The following is a 12,070-nucleotide window of genomic DNA, read 5'->3' on the forward strand; positions in this document are numbered from 1 at the left end:
CTTTCTTCCCTCTCTTTCTTTTTTTTTTTCTCCTTCTTTTCAATTAGTAAAACGACACAGTCCTTAAACACGTCTGATAACAGAAACTCAGTCTTCTTCCTTCTTCTCTGGCTTCAACTCAACCATTGCGTGCAGTTCTTCCGGACTGTACCTACGAACGAACAATGATACTATAAAACACGATCATCGTTATCGTCCTAACCGATTATCGTCGACTGTTCTCAAGAGAACCGAACGATCAGAGCATCGTGTCTGTCGCACACTTACCCTAAGAGACTCTGTAAGTCACAGACAAAGCGGTAAACGTATCGTTTGCCAGCTGTTTTATGTATAATATTCTTGTCGTAATAATAACGGAGACCACGGCTCAGTTTCTCGTAGTTCATTTTAGGCTTGTTTTTACGGATGCCCCAACGACGTGCCACTTCGTCCGGATCCGTCAACTTGAACTCCCAGCCATCGCCAGTCCACGAGATAAAGCCTTGACACGATTTGTCTGTTAACAGCTCTAACAGAAATTGCCAGAGTTGAATGGGACCGGAACCGGTAAAGCAGGGTCCAGTGCCTGTTAACATTAGAAAGTAGCCCTTTCTTAGAACGAACTTTTTCGAAAAACTCAGGAGAATCGTATTCTAACTCGCGAGCGATTAATTACTTGTATAACCGGGGATCATCGCGCTCTGCAACAGAGGTTTCTGATCAGCGTTATTTCCAATAGACGAGGGATGATGAGGATTGGAAGAATCTCTTGGACCAAGACCAGCCAAGAATGCCGGATGATGAGACAGGTGTTCGAGAGGACCGACTCCCCATTGATCACCGCCAACGCCGCCACCTCCTCCTCCGCTTCCGCTTCCTGGAACCGTTTGGAATGGCGTAGCGTCGTATTGTCCGTAACCACCGCTCTCGCTGTATCCTTCGTGGTAGCGACCTAGGTTGCAAAGCATCGATTATAATCGTCGAACGATCGTTCAAATATCATTAATTAAGTCTACTGTTCTCCTTGCTGTTTCTGCTCCTTTTTCTTTTCCTTCGTATTTTTTTATCTCGATATATTTGTATCTCTTTAGATATTCTTCCTTTGAATACCTTGTTAGTAAATTCATAAACCAAAAAAAAAAAAAAAAAAAAAAATATGAAAAAGACAAGGAGCAAATATATCCGAATATCTTAATGACCAAAAGCAAAGACATTTTAGCAACGTCTAAGGATACTGATCAATTCGATGACATTTATATTGAACGTAAATTGCAGATAATAATATAGATTGGAGAACAGCAGCTCGAAGTTTCTTAAACCATTGAGATCACCTCGAGGATAATTTTTAAACGGCGATGGCTGATACTTCGGCTCGATTTGAATTCCACTGGCGCTGTAAAATTCCGGCGAGCCATCCAGGTTGAAAGGATGCGGCGGTTGGTGATCCTGCGGCAGACTGTGATACTCGGACGCCTCATCGTAGCCGGAATAATGTGCCGGAGTCATGTAGCTCTCCGTTGCCGTTTGACTAACCCTTAAGTCGCTCTCGTTAGTCCCTGTACCCGTGAGATCGTTGCCACTCGTCAACCCTGCTCCACCGCCTTGCAGGTGCTCCGTTATATGGTGGTTGGCATAATTCGCTGCTCGACAATCACGAACCATATTCAAATTCTACGATCCTCCTTTGAAAAATCGATAAATCCACGAAATATTCGTTCCATTTTCCGCTACTTACACTCCGTCTTCAGTTGGTTCAAGTTCCGTAGATGTATGTACGCGTTGTTCGCGTTATTGTTATTATTATTGTTGTTGTTGCTGTTTGGAGTACTGGAATGAGAGTTGGGCGCTTGAGCGTTATGGCTGTGAGGTGGCGGCGAGGTTTCATCCCTCTGGTTCTCGTCTTGGCACACGGGGCTGCGTAGATGATTGTAACCTCCTTAAAAATATCACCACAAAAGCAAACGCGTTACGTATGTTCCACGTACCCTTGAATCTCTGTGTTTTGCGAAATCTGCGAATTATTCGAAATCGATCGATCGAAAGGGGGCGCGACGATTTTGTTCACGCGAATCTGCCTGTATTTTTACTTTTTTATTCTCTTTCTTTCCAACGACACAAGGTGTCCGGGTAAAACGATTTCGACGGGAGCGGTGGAGATTTTCAAGCGTCATACGACGAGGGTTAAAGAAAATTCTAATTCCGTGGTTTCTGTACGTTGCTAGGTCCCCCTCGTCGTCGCGTCTCCGTACTCTGCTTCCGTTCGAAGGATAGCGGATTTTCGCCGACCGGCGTGCGATTTCGATCGTTTCGACTTTTCGCTCGGGCTGGCAGCATTCGCAGCGAAGGGTCGCGATGGGAAATCGTTGGAACCTGGGGAGTGCACGGTGTCACGAGAGGCACAGAGTCTGCAGGGAGGAACCGCTGACACGTGGGCGGCGCGCATCTCGACGATTGGCCCGAGCCAACTCCGCCTATCCTCGACTTCCTTTCCTCGGCCACGAGAAACCCGTCGCGCGTCCATTACGGAGGCTGCGACCCGCTTCGTCCTCGTCGGATCGACCACGAACGCGACAGAGCTTGTAAAATCATCGTCTGGTCGTTTGATCTCGCGAGGTCCGAGAGAAGATCGGGGAATCTCAGGAGATCGGTTCGAACAGCTTTGACGTACAAGTTCAAAGATTTGTTCATTTATTTAAACGGATAATAAGTTCTTCGGTATATGTGTATAGAGAGGGAGAGAGAGAGAGAGAGAGAGAGAGAGAGAGAGAGAGAGAGAGAGAAATTGGAAAGAAACGAATGTAAACAAATTACATCACGCCTCGAGTTATAGAAAGATCATCGCTATGCATTAACTTTTGCGATTATCCTATTAATACAATTACTCTTATGCTAGAGAATTCTGTGAGATTGTTGTCTAACGATCGTAACAAGTTTTATCTTGTCGCAATGTGATGTTTGCCAACGTCGTATATGTAGAAATCATTGTACTTCAACCAATTGTTATTTATGTTTTGTTTTTTTATTCTCTAATTACATTATAATATATTATAATTATATTATAATATAAACGGAACAGATGCGGTTTATTTATATCCTGCTATTTATTCGCTCATGTATGTATTCATATACAGGGTGGTTGGTAACTGGTGGTACAAGCGGAAAGGGGGTGATTCTATGCGAAAAAAGAAGTCGAAAATATAGGATAAAAATGTTTTCTTTCGATCGAGACAACGATCTACAGTGAGATCCGTTATAACGAGACGCGATAAAGTGCACGCGTACCGGGCGAAAATTCAAAGTCGATTTTCTCGAAAACAAGGCCTCGAAGGAAAAATTTCGACTTCTTTTTTCGCGTAGAATCACCCCCTTTCCGCTTGTACCACCAGTTACCAACCACTCTGTATATAAATGATTTACTGAGAAATAAAGTAAAACAAGTAAGTCGATGCCCTGTCTCTATATACCTTTATTTCCGAAAAAAAGACATTATTAGAATTGAAAATATTGTGCTACGAAAATAAAGTGCTACGAAAACGAGGGAGTATACCAACTGGACCCAAAGCGACCCATTATGGGACACCGCTAGGAGGAACAAGCGTTAAGGAATAAGCTATGCCTGATCGAGGGACTCGTAGCACGCGAGTTTTAAGACGAGCTAAGATTCCATAAGCTACGATAAGATAAGAAAGCTATTTACAACGCCGTTTAGTGATTTGTGAGGGAATGTAAGATGGAGCATCTCGCGTCTACGATCGAGAGATTCAGACGCAACAGACGTTCAACAAAGGCCAGAGTAATCGTAATCAACGTTAGAGACGCGTGACAGCTTAAAACACGTGGCTAGGCATAAAAATCTATACGCTGTACACGTTCTAAATTGATAATGTGACGAGAATGGTAAGATGACCAGATGGTAGAACAGTAGTTCTAAGTGAGGCTTAACCAACGCACGATACACGATACGATCTAACGGTGTTGACGTCCTTAAAAAAAAACTTACACGCTCTATGTAATGTAACGAAGAAGCTCGAGCGCACTACTGTCAGTGGCAACCTTGATGATGTGAGAAGCGAATGATAGATCAGTCGAGAAGATTACACCAAGGTCCCGAATAGTTGTTGTAGACGAGAGAAAGGGACCGTGTACGGTGTAATTATTTGAATTGAATTGAGATACTAGCTCCAGAGAAACGAATGACCGGGCATTTCTTCAAGTTAAGTATAAATAGACGACTGCACGTGCAGCAAGCTTGTGAATGTCATTCTGAGTAAGTTTATAGCTGACAGGATTATCAATAACGCGATACAATTTCAAATCGGATGATTTATGGATATAAATAGAAGAGGAAAAAAGACAGTAGGAGAAACAAGTATGTTTGTCATCGATAAATATGTTGTAGAGTAAAGCTGATATTTTAATATTTTACGAAGATATTTCATCGTTTTTGGGCTTTGGAGTTTGCAGCTTGTTTGTTATTATTTAGCATTTTACACGCACATGTAAAAGTCGTTTTATCGTAATGCACTTCTTTTATTGGATATTGCGCTCGTTTCGTAGTAATTTCTACTACGTCACGGATGGTAAATATGTAATTAAGCGATGGATTGAAACAACACTGGGAATACTCTGTTCTCACTGTCGCGCAGTGCGATGGAAGGCACGTATCCTGGACAAAATTTTATAACTTTCGTCGTCTTCGCGATAGAGATATTCAACAAACGAGGTCACTAATTAATATAAAACATGCTACGATTTGCATCAAAATAATTTACTTCTCGCGCACAATGCGGCCTCGGCGCGAGTTTGCGACAGAAGAAAGATCGAAATTGCGAAATGTATTTGAAATTATAATTACAATATGTGAAATTACGCATTGCAAATATAATTTCATGTTGTAGATTATAAATGTATGTAAGCGGAAAAATATAAGTAATAAACGTATACGAGTACATAACGACTGTAACTTTTGCGATATTGTTTAAAAATAAAACAAAGATATACATCGTTAAATTTCTTCTCAAGTTCGTAAATTTTAATACCGCGCGAAGGACAAACATCCGATAAATCGCAATTTGTAGTAATTCTTTGGACTTTTGGAAAGATATTCCTAACTTTTCCTTGTTGCAGATTTTCGAAAAAGATCATGCAATATTAAAATTTACTCTATGCTTGATACGAGATAATAAAAAGCGCAAGTTATATCGCGCTGCTTATTTTAAATTTGATTTTACAAGAGAAGCAAAATTATAAGATTTAATTGTTTTGTTCCAGCTTAAATATTATCGCACATGTAGAAGTTATAAAACTTGTGAAAGATTCGTTAAAATAAGAAATATCCTGGCCGCGATTCTTCGTAGCAAATATTTTATTTAAAACGTTTCTTATTCGTGCTATTACGGAAACAACTACTGAATTACAATAATTACACTCTTTCGTTGCCTGAATATTTGCAGTAGCGAACAAAAGTTTAAGACGGCTACCTTTCCGATAGTTAATCCTACACCATATTATTAAGAAATAATTAACACTTCCAAGTTTTCCTTACAGTGACACACATGTATCTATCAATGGTCACGAAACCATTATTAAGATATGAAGAATACTTGATAGAATGAATACGAACTGTATAAGACGATTCGATGCTGCATTTAAAACATTAAATGTCATAAAATTAAACTAATGTTTAAGACGAACATTCGAACAAAGTGACGCTTCGAATTAATCGAACGATAATAAGCCTATTTAACACGATGTATTGAACTTATAATAACAATTGTCACATTTAAGGAGGTATATCACGCAAAAAGAAAAAAGACTATAGAAAGAATATAGCAAATACGCATGTTATTGGAAGATTTGAGACAGTTTGTAAGCAGCCATGGTAGCTATAAATTTAGAAAAATTAGACGCTATTACGACGAATCAAAAAGCTACAGCCCAGTTAGACCACGTCCGAAAACGATCATTTTCGAACCGCTACGCTGCTGATATTCAAAAAGAAATCTGCGCCACGAATGATTTTGTTTCGGAAGAAAGTACTTAGTAGTAAAAATCGAAAGTTGGCAATTGCTTTCGTCGAAGCACTAAAGCACTGGACAGTACAAGATTTGAGGAAAGTGATATTTTCCGACGATTGGAAGCTTAACAGAGTGTTACGATAGAATGGAGTTCGATAGCGAGCAACTGTGGATTAGTGTTTATTTAATATCTATAACATAACGCGATAATCAATCAATCAGAGAACTAGTCTTATGCTTTTATTTGCTATTGTCTGCATAAATAACACTTTCATTCATCTTTTACTAAATTCCTTAAATCTTGTGTTGATAAATACCGCCGTCTAGATGTTAAAACATAATTGCAACACATTATCGGGGAAATTAATTACATCGGATATGAAAAGAATGGATTTTTGTCGTTTCATTCCAGTTACTGATAAGATCAAGAGCGTTAGGCTTCGCGAATCCGGCTCCGCGAAGATAACAGTACACGCGTACGTAATCTGGTTTCGATTATGCCTTTTGTGGGGGACGTTTGACGTTTCAATAACGTTTCGTCGATATTCTGAACGCTTGTGTGAGATTTCATTGCTAAAAATCGCACTTCACATGCAAACGATCTCCGTTCCATTAAGAAGCTACTATAAATAAGCTCGATAAATAAAACATTGAACCGTTTCTAAATGTCGCAGTTAGCGTGGCTTCTTATCGTATCCGTTGGTTATATAATACCGGATTTTAATTAAACAATTTTCTTTTCCAATGAATTCTGCTCGCGCTTCGCAACCATAAAAAATCGCTAATTATTCCGAGCAGCTTGGTAGCGAGGCTCGCGATTCCACGGCATCCCCCGACGTCGTGCAGGACAATGGCTTCTGGCGGATTATCATAATCCACTGGCTAAGCGTCGCGTTGCGTGAACACACGGAATTACAATGTGCACGATATGTGTGACCAGCCGACGTTCCCACACTTATCCTTTTTAACGGCGAGGAAAACAGGTGGCCCAGCACTCGACCCGTAACGAACAGCTATCGTTCGCGACACGAATAATGGGTCCACTCGCGTTAACGAACTTCCACGATCGTCGCAGATACGATAGATGATATCTAGCCGTGTCGATCGGTTGCAAAAGCCACTGCGGATTGTAAAATCGATACAGTTAGTTTGCAGTTAAGTGGAAGCGCAATTAATCGTAGGTTCGTTGGAACAATTGTCTGTTTACATGACAGAGGAACGATATCGTTTGTAAACGTTATAAGGGTGCAATGATAAGTATTTAATATAGATCAGTATCTAGATTAGTATATAGATCTTCTTAGTTAATATCTTTTTTTGTAATAGAAAGATGGAAGAAGTCGAAGCTTTCGAAGGTTTGCTAAATATCAAAATTATCACACTGAACGAAGATCGTTCAAAGTATTCGAATCCTAAGCAGCGAATCTAAATCTAAGAAAATAAATCTCTCGCCCTAAGAATTAGAATCACCGAGGTAGAATTTTAATAGTTTCGAATTTCGCTCTATACTATGCAAATGATCCAAAATTACAATTCGTCGTGAAAGTTAATTTCCAAATTATCCTGTACGTCCCATTAACGTTGGTTCTACGTTAATGAACAAATTTCCGAGCTCTCCTGTACTCTGTTACTAAAACAATGGTCCTGTAACAACGAGTCAAACAAATTCTGCCCAGCGCAAGGCGCGAGAGAAAGAAACCTCTCGCTCGGTAGACACCACCATAAAGGGTCAAAGAGTGTAACGACACGCGGAATTATCATATAAGTCCAGGCGGGTTCTCATAGGTTCGCGGGCAAGTCGGTTCGAGGAACGTCGACGTTAATGGGGGCCCAAGGGACGGACCCTTGCGCACACCACCTACACCTGCATGGGTTGGCGTGTAGCTGCACCTCGCACCCCATTTCATGGACGGTGAGCGTGGGAGTGCAGCTTCGAGTCGGCCCTCACGGCGTGCCACGCGCACGCATACACCTAAACGCCGAACACACACGTACAACCATGAACACTTTGCTCGTGTGCTCCTCCACGAGGTACATGTTTTCATGCTACCTAAATGCACCCTCTTCTCGCGTTCCTTCCTCCACGATCCTTCCTCTCCACCTCTTCTTCTACCTCTTCTTCTTCTTGTTCCTCTGCTTTTTCGTCTTCGTCGCCGTCTTGAGCCGCGACTCCTAAAGAGGGGGGCAGAGCAACGAAACTATTCCGAAATTCCTGAAGCATTCAGGCCGCGCGTTTGTTCACACGGATGAACAATTGAAGCCGGAGCAGGCAATTCTTTTTTCTTCCTTCGCGTTTGTCTTGATCGCTTTTCTTTCACGTTGGCTCTCGTTCTTCTTTTTCTCCAAAGTTCAACCGGGCTGGCATACTTTTGGGCGGTTCTGGAATTTCGGCCCCGGAGTCTCGTTAAATTTGCAAACGAGGGCTTCCTCTTTTCAATTTTCCTTTTCCAAGAGCGTTCCAACGTTCTTTGTATTTTGCAGATCTGATATTACCTTCGCGGTATTGCATGATTCTCGCTGGCAGGGTACATTAACGTAATCCTTGGATGATTAATTCCAAGTTCGCGGGTTCTTTGTTATCCAGAGTGGATTACGACACGCTATCTATATATATATATGTATATATGTGTATATATATATATATATAAATAATCTACTTCCTGATCTGGATGTTTTTAATCCTAATTATAACTGAGCTTCCCATGAAACTATTGCTCTCTTCGTATCTCTTCCTATGAAAAATCACTCGAGTCGTTTAACTAACTTCCAATTGTAAATACCAACGATGAATTATTTGTATGTTCCACGATACCGAAGGAATGTACGAATAGGAAGGGCGTTGGAACGTAACCTATAGAAAGTGTTGGCAAATCGTGACCTGCGTTTTGTATGGTATTTCCCTTGGATCCAGAGGAACTATAGACGAAGAAGGCAAGAATTCGTGCTGCTTGTGTTAATTTTCTTTCTTTTTGCATAAACGTTACTTCCATCGACGGCGCGTTTAAGCCTCAAATGATAGAAACAAAAAATTATGGTTGATTATTGTTTCTGATTCATATTGGAGAAACAGGGATTATATATAGAAATTCTTCTAGAGAGAATAGCAATGCAGTAACTCAATAATAAACTAAAATATCATAAAGTACTGAGCAGTGCAGTAATGTTTAAAAAAATACGGACATGTAAGTGTGTAAGCAACGTTCAAGTCACATGACGTCATAGAGAGTCAAGAGAATTAAACAAATTTATTATTAGACCACGGATGTTTACGCGTTTATGAGAAATTATAAGATGCAAAAATATACAAAATATCTAAGGTCATTCAGCTTCTATCTACATACAAATATTTTCCGACAATGTACCACTTCGATATTTTTCATCGCATACCTTCTATAGCGTGTTTCCTTTCGTCCGGTACACCCTTTACTCGTGTAGCTCGTTGCTTCGTCGATAAACAAATGATAAGATCTACAATGAAATACGAACTCTGTACTGGAATTCAATCCAGAAGAGAAAGCGCCTGGTAAGAGAGAAATAAACGAGTAGAATGACGAAGAAGAAGAAGACGAAAAAGAAGAAGATAGTTTCGAGGGAGCAAATGTAGCCACCAGCCAGACGCGTATCAGCTGTGGAACAGGTGCCAAGGGCTGGTCCGCAAGCAACGAGTAACGGCGAAGAAACGCAAGGCAGCCAGCAAGCAAAACGTGGTCAGCAACGCAGGCCACGAGGCACGCGCCAAATCGAATGAAACGCCAGTCGGCCTGCACAGCTGCTGCGTGTATATAAGCCGGAGAAGAGAAGAACACGACGACGAGGAAGAAGGAGAAAAAGGAGTAGACCGGCGGCCTCTTGAAAATTAAAACCTGCCCCGCGAACGCTTTCATCGCCGGAAGCCTATTATCTTTTTCTTTCTCTGGAGCCCGCCGATTCTCCTCTTCTGCTCCTTCTTCTCGCGGCCCGTATCGGAATCTTTTTTAGATACAGAAGATTCGATTTGATTTTTGGCCGAAGCTCCAGGCACTGGATATGACGCAGGTGTAGGCACTAGATTCCTTTCGGAGAAGTTTCATTCGTTAAATTTCTTTTTATCAAATGCGATAGAAATAGGGCCGTAGCATAAAACTCGTACCGAAGAAACAGAGCTTTCGTACTTTACAAGAATTTAACAAAATGCAAAAATGCATCTATAAAATTACTATGAGAGAAATTACGAATCATTTTGACGGTCATGGTAATTGTAGTACTAATTTCTTGATTTCTTAAATAATTCTTAGATCTTGTTTTAAGAAACGATGTGTTCTGTTGTTGACGCAAATAGTAACTTATTGTGAATACTCGATATTGGAAGCAGCGGTGGATTTATCCTGACGCTAATGACACTGTAAGCGTCATGAGTCCCCGAAACGTTATGGTGGCCACAAAAGATTAATAAACGATTATCATAATTACATAAAATACATTCGTTAGTGTGCAAAGACTGTAAAATTTTAGTTTAACTAAGATAACGATTATTCGAGACGAGCACTCGATAGGCCCACTCTTCACCATCTAACTATAAGCGAATATCATATTCTGACAGATTAGCCAAAAGATTTTTAAACATTAACAATATAATTATCAATTATATTAAATACTAATTTCCTATTGATTTAACAGACATCGATTCAGCCAGGCTAAATGGTTTTAAATTTCATTTAGTTCAGGAGCTCTAAAATCGTTATTAGCTGCAGGTCCTCAAAAGGATAAATCCTTTACCGATTAGAAATGTTCCGGCTCGTAAGTGTTTTATTATTATGCTAAAATAACGAATTAAAAGAATTAACAAATACCTTAGGTTAAAATACTTTAACGAAGGTTGGGACAGGTACTAGATAGCTTATGGTTAACGAATATCGGACTCCTTCCAACTGGCAAACCAGAGGTCAAATAAAAGTATTAGTGGAGGAAATAATGAATTTGCTTTCGCGCTAGTTGCCATGCTCTGAGCTGTTTTGTATGCGAATAAACGACATTCGTGGTACGCTGCGAATTCAATGAATCGGGACTGTTATTTTCCCCCTTTCCATCGTTTTCCTCCTTCGTCGAAATCATGTGCTTACGCATTCACTGGGCCCTTATCAAGATAACAAGAAGATCAAAGGATTATTTAAAAATTGCTAGTACGCAGGCAACGATAAAAGATCAATCGCTCAGTCTGAGTCTGGTATTTTATCGACGTTTACGATAGCAGCCTCAACGTGAATGTAAAAAATCCACGATAATTTCGTCTATCTAAATCATGACAGGAGATGAGTAATCCAAAAATCAAATATTTACGTAAAAGACAAGTACGCTTACATATCTCGGAAACAGTATAAATGTTCAACTGATTCATAAGAATTGGCAATAACAATATCTAATTTTGATATTTATTTTACGATAACAATGGTAATAATGATAATAATAATAACAACAATAACAAGTTCAAGGAACTAATAATGCACCATCAGATTAGCATTGTTCTCGTAACAGAGAAACAAATCTTAACGTACAAGACAGAAAAACGGAATAAAAACAAGATGTTGACGCGCGCGAATGTCGCGATGAAACGAGGATGATGAAAAACGCGAGAGGCGTGCGCGTAAGAACGCGGTGACAATTGCACGATAGAACGAGACTCGGAGAAAAAGTAAAAAAGTAAAAAAGAAAAAAAAAAGTCGTCCTCGACGACAACGAAATCGCGCATTGTTCGGTAGACCGGTGACCTGCGAACTCTCCCACACTCCGCACAGCCTGTCTCCGCGACGACGAGCCGGTATACGCGTGTTTTTTCAACCAAAACGATGTACGCTCGCGCGCCACCGCGTCACAGTATGCGAATGCATGGAAAATTTTTATGCGTCGCATATAAATACTACAACTTTTTATATGTGCATCAACTTCTTGGATTTATCGCTTGTCTTGCGACTTCGAACACTGTAAGCTTCGACATTGGGTTCAATTTCAAAATTCGTTGATGCTTGGTGAATATATCTCGCTCGATGTTACACATTTAACGAGTTACTTGGTAGCTAACCAAATGATAAATACGTTTG

The 12,070-nt window shown here is 40.4% G+C and overlaps 1 protein-coding gene across 8 annotated transcripts in view; it reads right to left on the reverse strand.

Annotated features, from left to right (window-relative positions):
- Positions 1 to 14: 14 nt before the first annotated feature.
- The window catches only part of LOC126866439 (ETS-like protein pointed), a 143,060-nt gene continuing 131,004 nt past the window's right edge, over positions 15 to 12,070 (reverse strand). For 6 of the 8 annotated variants that reach the window (XM_050620013.1, XM_050620020.1, XM_050620016.1 and 3 more), the window contains 6 exons: positions 9,384 to 9,464; positions 1,715 to 1,915; positions 1,311 to 1,619; positions 656 to 931; positions 268 to 565; positions 15 to 151 (listed from right to left, as the gene is read on the reverse strand). In XM_050620013.1, coding sequence (XP_050475970.1) covers positions 88 to 151; positions 268 to 565; positions 656 to 931; positions 1,311 to 1,619; positions 1,715 to 1,915; positions 9,384 to 9,464 — 1,229 coding nt within the window. In that variant the 3' untranslated portion in view covers positions 15 to 87. The remainder of the gene's footprint in view (positions 152 to 267; positions 566 to 655; positions 932 to 1,310; positions 1,620 to 1,714; positions 1,916 to 9,383; positions 9,465 to 12,070) is intronic. The other 2 variants (XM_050620015.1, XM_050620021.1) reach the window with 1 other exon arrangement.

Source organism: Bombus huntii, chromosome 6 (assembly GCF_024542735.1).
Source record: "Bombus huntii isolate Logan2020A chromosome 6, iyBomHunt1.1, whole genome shotgun sequence".
Lineage (NCBI taxonomy): Eukaryota > Metazoa > Arthropoda > Insecta > Hymenoptera > Apidae > Bombus > Bombus huntii.